General features: G+C 35.8%; 2 protein-coding genes across 4 annotated transcripts; both read left to right on the top strand.

Moving 5' to 3' along the window:
* Positions 1 to 622: 622 nt before the first annotated feature.
* Positions 623 to 3,583, top strand: LOC138711903 (E3 SUMO-protein ligase ZBED1-like). The gene has a single exon (XM_069843202.1). The coding sequence runs from the start codon at positions 1,509 to 1,511 to the stop codon at positions 2,844 to 2,846; it is 1,338 nt and encodes a 445-aa protein (XP_069699303.1). The 5' UTR covers positions 623 to 1,508; the 3' UTR covers positions 2,847 to 3,583.
* A 200-nt stretch (positions 3,584 to 3,783) lies between these two features.
* Positions 3,784 to 19,270, top strand: Rpn12 (regulatory particle non-ATPase 12). Of its 3 annotated transcripts, none has more exons than XM_069843204.1 (7): positions 3,784 to 3,803; positions 6,072 to 6,238; positions 6,369 to 6,441; positions 6,798 to 6,900; positions 13,664 to 13,856; positions 14,191 to 14,376; positions 19,032 to 19,270. In XM_069843204.1, exons 2-7 carry the CDS (start codon positions 6,131 to 6,133, stop codon positions 19,164 to 19,166), a joined length of 798 nt encoding a protein of 265 aa, XP_069699305.1. In that variant the 5' UTR covers positions 3,784 to 3,803; positions 6,072 to 6,130; the 3' UTR covers positions 19,167 to 19,270. The 3 variants fall into 3 exon arrangements, 2 of the variants coding, with proteins under 2 accessions (XP_069699305.1, XP_069699304.1); XR_011335523.1 differs by lacking the exon at positions 3,784 to 3,803 and adding an exon at positions 16,526 to 16,712 and having other exon boundaries at positions 6,047 to 6,238; XM_069843203.1 differs by lacking the exon at positions 3,784 to 3,803 and having other exon boundaries at positions 6,047 to 6,238.
* The last annotated feature ends 447 nt before the right edge of the window (positions 19,271 to 19,717 follow it).

Here is a 19,717-nt window from a genome sequence, read left to right as displayed (position 1 = left end):
AAGTGTTCTGCTATGAATATATAGGGCAGAACAGCGCTCCGAGCGGCGGAATTGGCATTACGAGGGAACCACTTCAGACTCGTTTTTCAAGCTCTATGCGCCAGCTTGTATAATCTCGTAAGCAACGCTTTTATCGTCTCGTGAATTAGTGATGGGAAATTCAGTTCAATTTACAGATTCGTTCGCGGCGAACTAGTTCGATAGTGAGATTAGTTCAATAATCTAGTTCGTTTAGTTCGTCTAAGAAAAACTGACGTATATAATCATTTAGTTGTAGAGATGGGTCGGAGTCGTTCATTGATGAGAGCTAGCTCTTTGACTCCCGCTCCTTTTGAGGAGTCGTTCATTGAGAGTCGTTCAAAAGAGCGGAGCGGTACAGTGCCCTCCCTCTTTCTCAACCAGCTCGCTCCTAGTGATCACTCCACGCTTCACCACCGCACCGCTCCGACTCTTCTCTCTTAACTGCAGAGCGGGTGTTAACTGTATGATATAGTACACATGCTTCTCAATAGATGCCATTGCAATACACATTCCAATCGTTTGTATCGGTCCGTGAATGCGGAGTACATGTGCAGTAAATACACAGCTGCTGAACACATGGGACAAAATGCAACACTTCGTTTTCGTAAATAAAGTCATAAAGACACGGCAACCAACTCTTAGAGTTTAACATGACATTTTTAAACATGTTTATAATTTATGTTCCCCATAGTACGTAGTAAATAATTATTAAAATCATTAACTTTTGGTTTTACTTTCCTTTATATAAAACTACAATAATAATTACATTATAATTTCATAAATAATAAAAAAGGTATGCGTATATATTTATATATTGGCAGTAGTGAAACCTGAAACCTCCGCAAGGCCTTAGCAAAATGTTAGTAATTTTCTGAGATTCGAAATATTCGGTAGTGTGTGAAGTTAGTGTGCGGCTTAACAATGGCTTTGAGGCAGAAAAAAAGAAGTGAGATCTGGAACTTTTTACAGATTTAGGCGACGGAAAAGCGAAATGCAACTTTTGCTCTAAGCAAATTTCGTACAAAAGCGGCAGCACATTTAATCTAGCCCGTCACGTTCGAAATTTGCATCCATCTAATGCGTTATCAATAGAACGTTTAACGCCTGGCAGTCTCCCGTCAGACGAAAACCCAGACGATCCACCACCATCACCTCCACCACCAGCTGCAGAGACATCAAACAATGAAGGCTCCTCAACTTCGCAGCAGAGGAACTCTACTTCGCATCAGAGTGGCTCTACTTCGCAGCAGAGAGGAACAACACACCACAGTCAGACTTCCATCGGGTCATTTTTGCGTAAGCCTCTTTCTAATCAAAGGACCCAAGAAATAGATTTTTTAGTTTTGGAAACAATTGTTGAAAATTATTTACCTTTCCAAATTGTTGAGAGCCAAAAATTTAGAAAATTGATTCAGAAACTAAACAGTGCATATAAACTCCCCACAAGGAAAACACTTGCCAATGTAATTCTTCCTCAGTTATATAATATGACCAAGGAAAAGGTTAAAGTGCAGTTGGAGTCTGCAGAGTATGTTACCATAACAACAGACGGCTGGACCTCCATTAACAATGAGTCCTATCTGTCAGTGACTGCTCACTACATTAAGAACGTGCAGATGGAGTCATACTTGTTAGAGTGTTATAAGTATGACGCCAAGCACACTGCACAAAACCTGGCAGAAGAGCTGAAACGCGTTACTCGAGAATGGGGAATTCAACAAAAGATTGTGTGTGTGGTGAGTGACAATGCGGCCAATATTGTAGCGGCAATAAGGCTGACGGGTTGGAAACACATACCTTGTTTCGCCCACAATTTGAATCTAATTGTCCAATGTGGCCTTCACTGCATTCACGATATTTCAGCTAAAATAAAAAGAACAGTGGAGTTCTTTAAACGTAGTCCACAGGCTGCCACAAAACTTAAAGAAATGCAGGAACAATTGGGCGAGCCTGTACTGAGTTTGAAGCAGGATGTTGTTACGAGGTGGAACTCCACCTTGGACATGTTTCAACGGATTTTAGAGGTACAGCGGTCCCTAATTTCCACTGTAGCACTGAATTACCCGGATCTGCCGCAAATATCGAATGACGACGTCAATAAGATCACACAATTATGTGAAGTACTTAAAGTATTTAAAGTGACAACAGAAGAAATGAGCAGCGAGAAGCAAGTTACTGCTTCAAAAGTGATACTGCTTAGCCAGTCACTGAAACGGTGGTGCAGTTCATTTGTCCACAACGCTGCGATTGCTGAGGATGTCAGGCAGATGGCTGAGAAGATCACGGAGGCCCTGAACACCAGGTTCCGGAACATAGAGGACAACGCTCTGTTCGCAGAGGCTACGATTTTAGATCCGCGCTTCAAATCGCACGGGTTTAAGGACAAAAGGTGTTTCGAGAAGTGTAAACAAGCTCTAATAGCCTTCTGTGAAAAACACCAACCATCACAGAGATCTGATGTTACTTCTCCACCGCCACCAATTTCAGAAATGGAATCGATTGTCTGGGGCGAATTCGACGAAACTGTCTCTAGTTTCGTAAGAAATCCTCACCCGAAATCGGCTGCCATTATCGAAGTTGATAAGTTCCTGCAAGAACCAATGTTACCAAGGAAAGAAAATCCACTTGTTTGGTGGTCAGAAAGAAGGCAAATATATCCTTCACTGTATAATTTGGTGAAGAAGCGCTTGTGCGTAGTTGCGACTTCCACTCCGTGTGAGAGAGTTTTCTCGAAAGCAGGGCATACTGTTACTGAGAAAAGAAATCGTCTCACAGGGAAACGCGTTTCTCAGATTTTGTTCCTAAATGCAAATTTGAGGGAATAAACAATAGGAACTAATGTAAATAGTGTACGAGTGTAAATAGTATAAATAGATCAATCAAATTAACAAAAGTGTAAAAAGTGCTATGACTAATGTGCAGACATGACAATGTGAACAAAAACTGTAGGCCTGCTTTAAACACATCTGCCAAGCCGAGGAGCTGCCCAGCTGGTCTTGGATAAGGAGAAATATGTGAGGTAAGTTTCCATGTCATCCCAGAGCCCATTTACATTACTTACGCTATTTTACGAACGAGTAATGATCGTAAAGTATCGGTATGTAGTATAAACAGATCAATTAAAAACAGTTCTGAAAGTGTTGCTAAAGTAGTATAAATAAGTAAATAGCAATTATGAAAGTGTACAATGCTACATATAAAACGGCTAATGTGCAAACATGATCTATTTAAACGTGTCTGTATTGAAGTGTAATTTAAACATCGCACCTCTCAATCTGTGTCATTGCGCATGACCACACTAACAGACGTGCTGCGCATCGTTGTGATCAGGGATTGTATACAGCTGTAAAGGAGCTGTGGAGCGCTGTGCTGTTGTGGAGGGAGCGGAGCGTTGGGAGTGAGCCATAAGCAAGAGAGCGAGGCGAAGTTGCCTTGCTCTCCCAAGAGTAGGGAGCGAAATGTAATGAACGACTCGCTCTTTTGTAAGGAGCGAGCGGAGAGCCGCTCCAGAGCGGGAGTCGTTCATTCGAAACGACTCGCTCATGAGCGACCCATCACTATTTAGTTGGCTTAGTTCGTTAGAGAAAAGCTGATGCAGTTAATCATTTAGTTCGATTAGTTCATTTAGTTCGCGTGAGATGGAGAGGAAAGCTGACGCAAAGATATAATCGGAAAATCAGTATTATTTTAACTTTGAGAAATATATATACTTATGCTGTAACTGTTTGCTCTTAAAGAATAACTGATTTTAGGGAAATATGATGTTACATTACTTACTGTAGGTCAGTGTTTATTTATCACAACATCTCTTTTTTGAGAGAAAGTAACAGCAATGCAGTATCAACGTTGCAAACGTTGATTGTATGATTAAAACTACGGTAAAATGAAAGCTTGAAAGAAAAGAAATATTATAGAACTGTAAACTGTATAATCTAAACCCAACTCTCAAATTCCTTAATAATAATAATAATAATAATAATAATAATAATAATAATAAAAGCCCCCCCCTCCCAAAATAATATAGCTAACGGCGCCGATGAAGCGAGGATACTCTATATGACAGATATTACATTCGAAAAATAGATCGAATGAAATTTAGGACATGAAAATCCATTCATTGACTTGTGTTCAACATGAAGTTTCGAGTTGCGAATTCGGGACCCCAGTGCAGTGGTAGAGTTCGAACATGCTAATTATTCGTACACAGTATCGATCTAAAAAATTCCGGAAACTATTACAGTTACTTTACTTTTAAAGAGAATTTCAATTAACATTTAAAGGAAAATGTACGTAACTGGTAGCGATTCTGAGTGTAGAAATTAAGAATGTGTGTTGCAATGGTTAGATCCTGAATCCTACTATTTACTTCAATAAATTGAATACAAGTAAATAATGTATTTGCGGATGCAATATGGAGAGCATTATGATCAACGTGAAATAGTGAAACAGATAATAGATTCGATATTGTAATAAAATTTTATAAAGGGGCAGTATCGCTTAATGCTTGTCAGACTTAACCTCAAACCATTTCTTAATATTGGCTACGAAGGATACAAACACAACGTAACCAGACTGAACCACTCAAGTTCATGTGCTCTTAACCTCAAACAGAATCCGCATTTTATAAGTTGTGCATAATATTTATGAAACACCGAATTTAGTATTTTTATGGGTCTAAAGAAGTAACATTATTAGCGTGTTGTGAAACACGGCCCAACACTCCTCTCGTTATGGGAATGGCTTCCCAGTTCCCACAATGCATTGCTTTTTCTCTATCTAGTTCGCGAACGACTTCCACAGATACGACTCATCTAGTTCGCGAACGACTTACATAAAAATTTCGAACTAGTTCATCTAGTTCACTTGAACGATTAGTTCAATTCGAACTAATCGTTCGCGAACTACCCATCAGCGTTGCCAACCGTGGCCGAATTCGGCTAAACGTAGCTTAATTTTTAGTCATGTAGCTTGTAGCAGAATGGTCGTAGCCGAATGTCAAAATGTAGCCGAATTGAGATTCGATGGAGCGACCATCTGTGAATACTTAAATTTTATGTGTAAACACTTTCTTTTAACAAATTTATTTTGTCATACTAATACCGACCAGAATTTCCTCACTTCGTCATTAAAATTATGAAAACATACCGGTAGAAACTTTGTGTCACAGACTGAATTCTGAACAATGCGACCCGCATTTATGGCAAGGATAGCATGCTACTTTCAGTTTTATTATCTTATTATGTGAATAGCGCCTATTTCCTAACTCACAATTTCTTTACTCGTGAATTTGCAGACACCGTCAGGCGGTTTATTAGGGGTCGCCTACCCAACAAAAGTAAACCAGTAACCTAACAGTTCCTCTGTTTGTGAACTTCCCGGCACACAGCAGAGTTTTTATTAGGGGTCGCCTACTCCGCAAAATTAACCGTACTCCGACTTCAAATAAAAAGAAACTAGATTTAAAAAACTGGCCCTTCCCACGCATATCTATCTCATTGTCCAATTGCTGCGACACTTTGTCCAAAACACAGTGTCCATGTGTTTATACATATTTGTCTATGTATTTATAGGTACATATTTACAGTTAAAATTTTAGCTAGTGTTATCAGAAGGATCGACTAGATTTCATTAGGTGAGATACTTTCCCTGTTTTATATTGGTGCATGGTTTGTAGATTGGGTTGAGCAACGCTTTACCAAACCTATAGAAGTGTGTTGATGCTTAGGCCCATGTATTGAATTTTCGGTTTGTAAGAAATAATAATGATTATTATATATATTAACATTAATAACCCCATTAATAATAATAATAATAATAATAATAATAATAATAATAATAATAATAATAATAATAATAATAATAATAATAATAATAATAATAATAATAATAATTGTATTCGTAGCTCTTTCGAATTATTTTTATTAAATTAATATAACGGGCAATGAAACAATCGTTAAACGCAGCACATTGAACAACACATACGCAAATTCTTCAAGTTTTGAGCGTAGCTTAATTTCAGTCTTTGTAGCTGAATTTCGGGATGTTTGTAGCCGAATCGCTAGTGTTCAGGTTGGCAACGCTGCTACCCATCACTACAGTCGTGATCGTCATGGCCGCTTTGAAAGATGTTGTATCATTGTACCAGCAACTGAAAGCAGAATGGACGAAGAAACCTCCAAAATTAGAGAAATGTGGAGAATTATTAACGAAACTGAAGGTTTGATTAACATTATTTTGGAAAGATAAATGATAAAATAACTATTTGTATGCATTTTGAAACTTGCTAATACGTAGGCTTAAGTGCGACAATCTGTCATGTTAATTACGTATTGGAAACTAATTTACAGGTGGGACTTACAAACTTGATGTTCTTACCAACGTCAAATGCAACAGCACCACAGCAAGAACTGCTGATAGCAAGTGAGTTGTTTGTTGTTATTTTTCTCCGTGATAACTGTAAATAACCTCTTTCACCGGATTCTGTAAGGACGTTTTTAAAGGCAGTTACATGGATCGCAGAGTGCACTGAGTTTATTATAAAATTTCGGACGTGTATATTTAAAGTTGTTGTTTAGTTAAGTGTATGTTGTGTATTTTTATTACTGTAAACTAAACAGTATCTGGATTGTACAAAATTTTCAGTTGTCTGGTAAGTAGGCCTACTTATAATTAAACCATAAGAGATCTTACAGTACCAATGTAGTAGTTATACCTTAATAAGATAATCAGTTTGGTTGATAACACACATTAATGAGCGTATTATGTTTTCTGTGTAGGAGATATCTTGGAAATTGGAGCACAATGGAGCATAGCAGTGAAAGATATTCCGTCATTTGAACGGTACATGGCCCAGTTGAAGTGCTACTATCTCGATTACAGGTAAGTTCAAAAGCAAATAGTTCGGTACTGCTTATTAAAAATTTAATTGGCATGTGAATACATGGTTAAGAGAAGAAATGTGCCGTATATAAGACTTTTTGAACGATTATTTTTAGGTTAAGTTATGTGTAGTAATGACGCTTCAATTACCATCTTTACTTAATTTTGAGGATATGTGATAATATAATTTGTCAATATCAGAAATATGTTTCGAAAGAATTGTGATTAATTAACCTATGTAGATTAACTACCTCGGTTTCCTATATCGATTAGAAAGTTATGAAAAATAGATTAATGCAGGATTGCCAGATGTCCCGATTTGGCGGGGAATGCCCCAATTTTCATATAAAAATTACGAGTCCAGCTTCGATTCGAGGCAGGAGCAAAACGGCCCTCCATTAGAAAACTAACATCACTTATAATTTTATCGTTACCTGTTAACTTTTTTCTTCTAGTTCTAAATAATTACATTAAATTTAAATTAATTTTCTTAATAAAGTAGGTTTGCACATTGGAAAAAACGAATATTTTGGCAAGTGTAAGGTTTGTGACAGTGAATCCAGTGGTGAATATGATATTTGCAAACATTTAAATGAGACGTTCATCAGAAATGCATGGCACAGAGAATGGAAAAAAGCTTGTTGAAAATGCTAAAGTCCAGTGATAAATATGTAGGCCTATATAAAGTCTGAAAATGTATAGGGTAGACCAGGGTAATTGTAAACACTTTTCACTGATTTCAAATATATTTCAACATTACACAACCCTCAGTAACATTAAGCATGACAAAGAAACATTGTTATTTTTAGATCTTTCTTTTCCCTGAAAATGGGTTTAAAATAATAAGGTTGACTTTTTTCATCTTTTAATTGCTAGTTTACATTTACCCCACCTGTTTACATTTACTCCATTGTGTCAGGTAATCTATGGTGAATCCTCGGTCTCATTTCACTAAATATCATCTTGCTATCATCAATCCCATCGACGCTAAATAACCTCGTAGTTGATACAGCGCCGTTAAATAATCAAGTAAAATAAAATTTACCCCTTTGAGAGGGGGGTAATTGTAAACACCAATTTTCGCACGGGCTATAAGAGACAATGAACATTTTTTGTTCTGTTTCAGAAGAAAGAGCTGTAACTTACTGGTTCGAACTCCAATTTTGGTCACTAGTACATTTCGTCCCTTTAACCTATGATATATGATGGGTATAGGAACTCCGTCCCTCTCCTGAGCTTCACGATAATTATAGTTACCATTTTTCACATCTGTGACAACCCTCTCTAAATCCTCTACATTGTAGTTGGATGGGGGTCTCTTTGATTACTGAAAAGTACAAAATGTAACCATAGTAAAACTTGTTTACAATTACACCAAGCAATTAAAACTATGGGGCAAATGTAAACACGTCATAGTTTAATGAACTGAGGTTATGGGAGATCTCAAAACCATTGTAATAAATGTTAACGACTATACATTACTCATAAAAACAACATATTCTTAAAAAATAGCACTGTACGTTTACTTACAATGCCAAAAATAAAGGTGAAGCAAAATTCTTTCTCAACTTTTTTTTTTGTAGACTCATTTACAAAACATTCGTTCACAACTAAGCAGTTACTCCTACTTGGCGCCAAACTGCTTTGTAGGTTAGCCAACATGTTAATTTAAATATTCTCCGAATTAAAATGTTTATATTGGCAGTTTTGTATTTCTCACAGCATTTGTTTATAGTTATCCAGTGGCGGCTGATTGACTGAGGCAAGTGAGGCCGGGCCTCAGTCACTTGGCTTAACTGAAATCAAATTTTGTGTTTTTATATAATGTATTAGTTATTTGATTGAAGCATATATCGCTGTAGAAGCATTTGAAAACTTTGATGTATATAGACCTGTTTTGCAGTAAAATTTGTTCCTGAGGCCGGGATCGCTCATGCCGGGTCTGGCTTGTGATGTATATAGACCTGTTTTGCAGTAAAATTTGTTCCTGATGCCAGAATCACTCGTGCCGGGTCTGGCTTAATGCATTTAATATCCTTTCGCGGGCTTTGAGTTTACGCTTAAAACGTTGTAGCGAGGCACAATTCGGCTGGCCTGGTCAGGTTTCACTTGTCCCATCCATGGGCCGGCCTCAAGGGTAGAGTGGGGTGGGAACGTGGTGGGAATAGCAGTGGTGACTTGTCTTCCTAACTAGGCCATAAATAACAAAATTCCAGCTCTTTGGGAGGCAGAGACCCACTCGATTCTTTCCCCTTATGTCTCAGTTTATGACATAAGTGAGGGTGTTCTACTATTGTACTTCGTAGTACAGTAGTGAATCTGGGCCAATGTTTTTATGTATTTTGGGAAAATATAAACAGGAACAAATGAGAGAAATAATGCTGGTGCAGTTAATTCATAGTTAGAGTATCCTTTTTCGAGAAGAAATAATACTGAAAGAAAGGAAGTTTTAAATAAAGAGAGAGACTACCGAGATACCTACGACATCGCTGATCATTTTTCTGACACATAATCTTAAAACGCGAGTTTCTATTGCATCCTAGTATGGGCAACATATATGGTTATGTGATAATGTGATGCAAAATAAACTTCTCTTGGCCTTGTTTGTTGCTGTCAAAGGAAAAAAAATAAAAAGAAAAGAAAGAAAGGGGAATTTCAACACATAATATGGGATGCTTCATCACACTGAAACTCAGAGCATAACAGCTTATTTGGTGAGTGAAATTATTATTTTTCATTGATAGTAATAAGAATAGACTAATAATAGTAATAATAATAATAATATAGTAATAATGATATTAATAATATAATAACAATAATAATTAATATCGTAAACAAACATTTCCTGTCGGAGGCACTTAAACTAGTTGCATCTGGCCTCACCGAGGATTTCGATCACCGGCCGCTACTGCAGTTATCCCCTGTTTACAATTACCCTGATCTACCCTACTGTATGCTAAATGATGGATTTGAAGCAGTAATATGCTAAGACACAAAATAAATATGACTTTAGGTACTGGTATCAATAAATTTTATGTCATCGTAATCAAACATTGAAATTTAAATATTTTGTCACATATGATGCCATCTTTTGGAATTTCTGCTTTACAGTTAATAATAAACATTTGGGGAAATCTATGAGAGAAAACTACTATTAAGTCATTAAATTAATAATTGAAGATTCCCTCGAAAAAGGGTGTAACATCAAATTAATGAAAATTATTCGGTGGTAAAAGTAATTTTGAAGCATTCGTTTATAATAAATGAATGCATCCAATAGTTGAATAAACTTGTATCCTTGATTACACAAATGGTTCTGCTAGTAAATATAGGCCTAACGAAATATGCCCCTGAAATTATTTTCTTTTCTCTTGAAACGTGTATTATAGATTTGTTGGCTACTTCCTTAATCAAGGGAGGTCTTTAATTTGACATAACATATTATTGCCACAAGAAGATGCCAGAGAAACGGGATGTAACTTACAGCCAGATAAATATTGTTTTGTACTTGGAAACCTGTATCTACAATATGTTTTTATTAGAATTGCAATTCTGAGATTCATATTACTTTTTTCAACTGCATTTAAAGAAATAATATTTGTTTTTTTTTTTTTTTTTTTTTTTTTTGTACAGTCATGAAAATGTCAACTCTGCCCATATTCATACAACTCTTTCTTTAAGACAAATCGTAAGTACTGTATACGATGGAAAAAAGGATGTCCCTCAAATCTGGCAACCCTGGTTAACTTATATGTACTAATTTGTGTGGAACAAATTTGTTATGTATCAGCATTTGTGTAAATATATAGCCTACTTGAACATATGTTATAACTTATAATAAGGAAAGGTAATTTAAATAAATATATCTTTTCTAAGTTGTGTTCGTGCAGTTGTTCCACTTTGCACTGCGATGGCGTTATGATGTCCATGACGTGCGTAATTCGACTTAAATCTGATTAGAAAATTTACGTTTTCTCTGTTCTGTTGCTCATAGTTAACTACTCGTACATTAGTAATAAATTGGTTATTATAGGAGAAAAATTCACTCCGGCACTGGGGATCGAAACCGAGTCCTTGGTTCTACGTACCAAGCGCTCTAACCACAGAGCTATGCCGAAGTTCAATCAACAGCATTGGATCGAATCCCTTTCCTCCAATATTTTTCCCCTTTGTGCTTTGTGGCCTTACTCCATGTTCGACATATATGTTGACATATTATATTAAGTCAACTGCCATTATACAAGGAATGCACTCAATTTAGTGACTTCATGGTCGGGATTCCACAGTATATGCACTGTTCGACGAAGAATCTACATAAAGATTAATTTTTGGTCCTACAGAATGTATCTGTTATGGTAACAATGGTTATTAACACCAAATCACTCAATTGAGTGTGCTCCTTGTGTACTTGTGTAATGGCAGTTGACTTAATATAATATGTCAACATATATGTCGAACATGGAATAAGGCCACAAAGGGAAAAACACTGGAGGAAAGGGATTCGATCCGGTGCAGTGGATTGAACTTCAGTCAATAGTCCCGTCACTCTAATTTCCGGCAGTCAATCACGTTGCAGGTCAGCTACATTTAAATGTGTATGTCTTGTGATTCGCTGATGAAGACGATATTCATTTCTTAAGGCTCGATAAATACTTAATATAATCGTCCGCCATTTTGGCTCTTTCGTTCGCGTTCGCAGAAAGCACACGACGTTATTTGCCGCTCAATTATTAGCTGAATTACAGTGCGTTTGATTTATTCTCATAGGAGCTATGACATGATAATGTTTAACAGTGTGGCAAATAGATCCCTCGTATGGTAGCTCGGCAATGAAAGAACAAAAATGAACGATACTATCTACCTAGTCTTTATAGAGCCTTCACTTCCTAAGACGTAAGCAAAGAGGAGGAGTCAAGCCGGGAATAACAGCGTCGTGACTATAACTCTTAAAATAAACATTTAAAATTATGGAGCAAGAAAGAAAAAACTGAAGCATTGACCATCAGTGTATAATAAAATTATAGTGGTTGGAGGGCTTGGTATGTAGAACCAAGGACCCAGTTTCGATCCCTGGTGCCGAATCGAATTTTTCTCCTCTAATAACCATTGTTACCATAACACAGACGTGGGATCAGTAGTATATGTCAAACGGAGTCGAACACAAGGACATGATCTCCCTCCCTCCACACCCCTAGCTGGGGTACTTGTCCAACCGGTTGAAGTACTATATTGGCAGTCAGCGGTGGATTTCACTAAAAAAATTGTCGCTCTCTAAGGAAGCTCCTGAAGTAATAAAGTCCAAAAATATTATTTCCACAAAGAATGGGAAAATGAATTCTTTTGTTGCGAAGAAGGGGAAAGCGTTAGGTGCTTATTATGCTACAAAATTTTACTAGCACGTTGAGCGACATTATGAAAAGACTCGTTTTAATGGAGCAATTTTTTTTATTTTATTTTTTGTAATAATAGTAGTCCATATCTGTGGAGTAACGGTTAGCGCGTCTGGCCGCGAAACCCCAAGTGCAAGTGCACAAATATGGCTGGTTTAGATGTATATAAGCTTAAACAACTTTGCAAAGTAAAATATTCACATCTTCGGAGTTTTGTTATGAAAATTGCTTCTATGTTTGGCTCAACCTTTATTTGTGAACAGTTTCTTTCTCAGTTGGCCATTGTAAAATCCAAATCAAGATCACGCATTTCAGACGAAAATTTATTCTATCAGCTCACAATTGCAATGTCTGACATAACTCCAAATTTTGAAACACTTGTTGATTTACGTGACGAAGAAGAATAAACGAATCCTTTCTTTTAAGGGCATGAGTCAATTGACATAAATTGACAAAAACAACAAAGAACTACAGTAAGAAGTTTAAAAAATAGCCTAATTGTTGCTTTTCTGTTTCTTGGTAATGTGCTTGATATTTTGTTAAGAATCTATTTTTCCTTAGTTCCTTAATTTTATTTTCAAAGGATGCAGATTAGTGACTGATGCCCTTTCAAAACAAATAGGTTCAGATTATGGCATTACTTTTTAACTGTTGTGGAATTGTACGTTTCATATCATTTTATAAGGTTTTTACAGTAATTGTTTAAATTAGAAATAAAGTTATGTTTCAGCTTTTTGTAAAATAAGTTTGTATTTGTTTTGGAAAATATGTTTTCTTTCATTGTCATTATTCATAAAAATAACATTTGTAGAAAACTGTGTATCTTTTTGTCCTGCTTAATTACTTATCATTCCGTGTTTCAATACTTCACGAGATCCACCGCTGAGTATTACGTTAACAGGTGATGCGTGTTGCAGCAATCAGAGTAGTACGGCGCATCTCTTTAAATGCCCACGTCTGCCATAACAGATACTTTCTGTAGAACCAAAAGTTAATTTATGTAGATTCTTCGCCCAACAGTGCATATACAGTATTGTGGAACCCCGGCCATCAAGTCACTCAATTGAATGTGCTCCTTGTATAATGGCAATTGACTTAATATAATATGTCAACATATATGCCGAACATGGAATAAGGCCACAAAGGGGGAAAACACTGGAGGAGAGGGATTTAATCCGGTGCTGTGGATTGAACTTCGGCATAGCTCAGTGGTTAGAGTGTTCAGTACATAGAACCTAGGACCCAGTTTCAATCCCTGGCGCCAGAGCGAATTTTTCTCCTCTAATAACCATTGTTACCATACCAGATACATTCTGTAGGACCAAAAATTAATCTTTACGTAGTAATAAATTGTTTCTATATTTGTATTTCAGGGATCAGTTACCAGAATCTGCATACAAGTACCAACTGCTAGGCCTCAATTTATTGTTTCTTTTGTCACAAAATCGAGTGGCAGAATTCCACACAGAATTAGAACTTCTTCCAGCCGATCAAATACAGAGTAATGTGTACATACGCCATCCTCTGTCACTAGAGCAGTATCTCATGGAAGGTAGTTACAATAAGGTAAATGTCTCATCAGTCCTCAGTAAGAAAATTAACTTTTGAAACATGTGTTTAATTTTGGTTTCAAATTCAATTTTATACTTTCCAGAAATTGCGCACTATTTGTGATCAACTAAGAAAAATTAAAATGAACGTCTATAGTAGTGTAGTATCTTTATTTGAAATTTGCGTCTCTTTTCATTTCGTAAACTAAACATGGAATCTTTATTACCGAAAACAACTGTAGAGAAGTTAATGTTAAGATTCATGTCGTATTATAACATCTTTATGCTATATAATTTTAAGATGTATAATGATTAATGTAATTTTCATTTTCACACATTTTTCCTTTCAGATCTTCCTAGCTAAAGGCAATGTTCCTGCTGAGAGTTACAATTTCTTTATTGACATTCTCTTGGACACAATACGTGATGAGATTGCTGCCTGCTTGGAAAAAGCTTATGAGAAAATCTCCCTCAATGAGGCTGCAAGAATGCTGAATCTTCCAAATCAAACAGCAATCAAGGAGTATGGTGCCAAGGTGGGTATAGTTTTATAGACTACATACAGAGGCTTTTGTTCAAAAACGTGAAATGTCATAGTTTGACTTTTGATATATTTATTTGTGTAGAAACTGTCATATAAGCATAGTAATTACTCTCTTCACTTATTCAGAGTTCATGCTTTATTGGTTAGAATGATGCGAAGCTGTTGTGTTAATAATTTTGCACAACTTTTTATTTGCGTAGTTTGATTGAGATTGTATTTCAGATAGGTAGGCCTAAGTAGAGCCCAGATGTTTAGGCATTTATAACAGTTAAAATGGACAGGCAAAAAAGGCAATAAAAACTTAAAATAAAAGGCACAATCTTTGAAAAAGGCATAATATATTTTAGCAATAAATTAAAATTATATCAACATAATTCACATATTTACTTCGTAGGTGACACGTGTTGACTTATAAAAGACTTTTTTTCGTGATTTACTGACTTTTCACAAAACACATAACAAAACTGTTCCATTGGTTGAAAACACCTGGGCACCAAATTCACTAATGTAAGCATGAAGTTTACTTTTCAATAGTTTACTGAATTTAGGCATTCTAGCTAACTGATTTTATAACTTCTATCAGCCGACAATAACCAACTGTTCCTCCTCAAATTTCTTTCTCCTACAATAATAAACACGTGTAACACATTTGTAACAGTAAGATTTGAAAATATGAAAGCAAACAAGTGGAAATGCTGGAGTGTGGATAAGCTTCAGGGCTTCTACCGCGTTGTCTGGTGTTAGTGGCTGACGTTTCGACCGCTGTTGTAGTCATCTTCACCCCCCCTTCATCCGGACATTGGGCACGGTATCAAGGTCACTCTTTTGGACCTCATGAGGGCCAGTATTTAATATGAATACTCACCTTCATACAGACCTCAACCGGATTGGACAACGTAGGACCAATCAGATGCCAGAAGGAGAACCTACGACCTATCACCGCAAGTACTCCCCCCATTGAGACTACTATATATATATATATATATATGAGCTCGCAGACTATTTCCTTTCCAACAACTGGTCTGAAGATGACCACAACACAGCGGTCAAAACGTCAGCCACTAACACCAAGACAACGCGGTAGAAGCCCTGAAGCTTATCCACACTCCATGTACACCAGCCGCGGAAGCCTACGCGAACACTTAATTGGAAATGCTATGTGACAACTTCTATGAGAACGAGCTTAATATTTAAAATTATGAAGCTGATTGTTGGTATCGTGAAGACATTACAATATTATATTTGTAACTGTGAATTGTCGATCATTATTCATATTACACCAATAGTGTTAAAGCAGCATTATATTAGTAGATTAAGCACCGAAATAAATTACTTTTATTACTATTGTTAGTAAAGTTAGTTATTGTTTCAAATATTTAAATTTCATACACATTACATTACAATTAATTATAAAATTGCAAATAAACAAGAAATGTTACTTTAAAGTGACAAAAAAAGACATTTATTAGTAAGAAACACCTTAAAAAGACAAAATAGGCAAAATAAAAATTCGTCCTATCACTTTGATTTACTCCAAATCACATTTATATCTATGCAAATAATGATTTACTTCTACTCAGTAAAAAAGGCATTATGCCAAACATCCAGGCTCTAGTAATAAGTCTTTCTTTCATGTCTGGCTGTAGATTTTTGCACGTTTCTGGATATTCATTACTTTTCCCTCAATTTCGTTTTCTTTCTCCTGTTAGTTTTAGCGATCTTGTAGAAGTATTTAGAACATTTGAAATAATGATAGAATCTGATTTCAATTCAGAGTTAGAGAATGTGATGTGATGTGATGCTGCTGCTGCTATCTCACAGGCCTTTTAGATATATAATGTCGATTAAACAGGGAAGTTCAATGATAATTGGTTCTAGGTAATTTTGCCAGAAACACACTCATTCAGAGACGGAGATTTTCTTTTGTTAGGCATTTCCTTTCGAAAAATCCATATTTCTTAAGTAGGTACTATTCAGTATTCTGCTAAACTTGTTACAAACACAACGACTGTGGTATGTTTTGTGAAATATGGGCAGAGACAGTTCTAGAATTTGACTTACCTTGTTATAAGGTGTTGTTTACATTACATGGCAACTCGACAGTATTATCGCATTAAATGGAGCAAAAGCATTTGTTTCAGTGACCTTGCGGAGAGTTCATAAACTGTCTATGTTTTTGTGCCTTGAAAACTTCTCATGTGGTTAATCCGAAGCATAATATTTACAAAAAAAAAAAAAATGCGACTGATTCTAGAACTCAAAAGTACAGAGTGAGGAAGGAAAATTGGGTGCAGAGCCATGTAACTAATTCTAATACATCATAGTGTGGTAAGTATGAACTTGATTGCTCTATTCTATACCATCAGGAGGAAAATGTCAGATTTGAGAAGTGAGCAATGTGTTAACATCAAGTTTTTGGTGAAACTGAAAAAAATCTTGATCATAGGTGAAAATCCAAGTTATATCATAAGTATTTATTGATTTCATCAGTTCTATTTCGTTTTCATTTCATTAGAAAAGGTTCAAACACAGTCTCTTATTGCATAATTTTTTTTCTTCTGTCAGAATCTATTGACCACTTTCCTCTCTGAGTCACTGCTTGAAAACACAATCTTATATCTTTCCAAATCACCTTATTCTCTTTTTAAATGTTACATTTAATAATTCATGTGAGAGGCTGGCCTGGGCGACCATCTTTCCTGCTTTATCTACTCTCTTAAAACAGTCAATTTGATCCAAAATACGTGTATGTGACAAGCAATTATTATCAAGCTTCAATTGAGAGCATGAATTTGTCAGGTCTAACATTTTCTGCCAATAGCAAGAATTGCTTCTTGACATAAACACACCAATACAAACTGAATGGGAGCAGTCAAATGTTTCTCATTCTTTACTTTCAACTTGTATGTCCTTGTTTCATATTGTATGTGCCATATATAAGTATTATGCTTAAAATTACAGTAGAGTCCAAATTTCCTGAAGTTTCACAAGAGCCAATAACGTGCAAGCCCGATGTTGTCAAACCTACAGAGCGAGTGATATGTGCTCTACCAAACTCGTCTGGCGGGAGGGATGTGTTGAAAACAGGTTCTTTTCTCAATAAGAAAAGAGTGCAACACAATAATAAATAATTTATTCATACAATAATAAATAATGTTCTTAAGAAATCATACCTTTAAATTGATGTTTGCAATTCCAGGGGAAAAGTCATTGATGTGTTTTCATTTAAATTCGTCACTCTTTTATGTATAGTAATGTGTTTTCTAGGCAAGACAAATAATTTCTTAGCACCCTGTGTTTCTGCTTTTTGCACTTCTCTGCATAAACGTGACACAGTTGATACATTTATTGAACAGTCCTCGGCAGTTAGTTATTGACACCTAGAAAAGTTAATATTTTTATGGTTTTCTTCGGACGAATATTTTCTGAAGAAATTGTAAATATAATTTTCCGAACTTTGTTACTATATCCACTATATAATTTATCTATTACTTTCACTAGTACTGGCATTGCTGAATGGCATAATTGAATTTCATACTACTAATAAACAAATAAAGTAATCAACTGATAAGAATATATAAAAAATGTTTATTACAAACGAATTATTTATTTCACTGACAGACACAAAGCACGTCAAATACCTCCACACATGCAAACAGAAATCGAGCTGGCATTTTTGGCATTCACTTCATAATTACTTTTATCTAATGTTTATGTTGCTGATTTGATACTGTTTTCAGTTGTCTTAATGCTTCAAAAGCTATCTTATCGGCATGCAGCTGTAGAAAACCATGAATGAGCTGGACGCGATTAAGACACATAAAATGCAAACTACTTGGCGTAGAAATGAGATTTTTGTTTCTATATATTCAGAAAAACAATGTCATTCAACCTAATCATACGTAGACACCCTGTCACGAAGAACTTGTCTGAGCACACATATTATTTTTACAAGCAGCGTCAACAAATATCCATATGTGGTAATGCAGCACTGTTGCTACTGGCTATTGTCGTACAAGTAAACACGCCTCGAACGTCAGGAGATTTGGACCACACTGTAGTCATAAGAGAAGTTCTCAAAGTCCAAATACAACAACATGTCCTACACATTTGAGAGACTCATACATTCGTTCACTACTGAGTTACATGAAGAGTCCTCTTTCCTAATCCCCCCTCCCTCTCTGGACTTCGTTTAGTGAAACTGCACAACCTATAAAAGGTTTATTAAAAAATTCCCCAAGTTTTTTTCTGTGGAGGCCTTATTTGGTTTTTGCAGGCGGACATGAGTGGATTTTGTTATTCTACGTCTTAGGTAAAATTCTTGTATAAAGTTTGCAACAGTTACATATGCACTGATTGGTGATTGCTAGGAAAACTGTGAGAGTTACTCTCCTCATGATCTCACTGTATATTGCATTTCATGATTCTACTCAGATTAGTTAATTGTCCTATATGCTGTTATAATTATATATAATGCTTATGATACGTGTCATCATCTGGCAAATTTCTACTGAATTTTAAACACAGATCTTTGCAAAGTTCATATGTGCTGATAGATGCACATCTTTAATAGTCCTTATCTGAATTAGTCGTAATTCAGAGCTTAAATTTGTAAACATGGGAAAATGTTTCTCATTTCCTTTGCAGAAAAACTGGACCCTTGGAAGAGATAATTACTATTATTTTGGCACTGAAGAGAAGAAAAGAGATGATACACTGCCTTCTAGTGAGCTAGCAGAGCAAGCTATTGAGTATGCAAGAGAACTGGAGATGATTGTGTGAAGGATAGAAATCAGACCTAATCTACCTATTAATTTGAACTTAACATTTTACAATAAATTCGCTTTTAACCACATTTTCTAATTAAATGTGTACTTTGAGACCTATTTGTAGCAGATTTTTTGTCGCCTACCACAGAACAACAAAATAATAGAACTGCACAGCTCATGTTATAACAGCAGAGCAAAAGCAGAGAACAACTGATGCACTCCTAGTGGCCTGGCTGTGAAGCTTGACATTTAAACATTTAAGTGCGAAATTGGTGGTTTTATTGATCAAATTATAAGATTGTTAAAGATGGATGTTATTATTTTTGTGTGTTTATGATATTTATTTAAGATAAGTAAAAAATTTCATTAGAACAGGTATAAATAAAACATTAGGTTTTCTGATGAAATTTTCACTATTTTCTTAATTGAATAACAAACACACAAACCACTCATAACATCGTCTTCAGGTTCTCATTTCAAAACAAAATGTGGTGGCTATTTTATTGTTCTGTGTGGTTTTCCCACCAGCATCCAATAAAAAAATTCCATTGAAACATTTAGCAC

This window comes from Periplaneta americana, chromosome 13 (genome assembly GCF_040183065.1).
Source record: "Periplaneta americana isolate PAMFEO1 chromosome 13, P.americana_PAMFEO1_priV1, whole genome shotgun sequence".
Classification (NCBI taxonomy): Eukaryota; Metazoa; Arthropoda; class Insecta; order Blattodea; family Blattidae; genus Periplaneta; species Periplaneta americana.
This window is presented reverse-complemented; position numbering and strand designations above follow the sequence as displayed.

Bases quoted from the DNA above. Each gene is read 5' to 3' on its own strand.
- LOC138711903 (XM_069843202.1), top strand. From the start codon at position 1,509: ATGACCAAGGAAAAGGTTAAAGTGCAGTTGGAGTCTGCAGAGTATGTT.
- Rpn12 (XM_069843203.1), top strand. From the start codon at position 6,062: ATGTTTGTAGCCGAATCGCTAGTGTTCAGGTTGGCAACGCTGCTACCC. The intron at 6,239-6,368 runs GTTTGATTAACA...ACTAATTTACAG, and splicing joins AATTATTAACGAAACTGAAG to GTGGGACTTACAAACTTGAT. The intron at 6,901-13,663 runs GTAAGTTCAAAA...TTTGTATTTCAG, and splicing joins TGCTACTATCTCGATTACAG to GGATCAGTTACCAGAATCTG.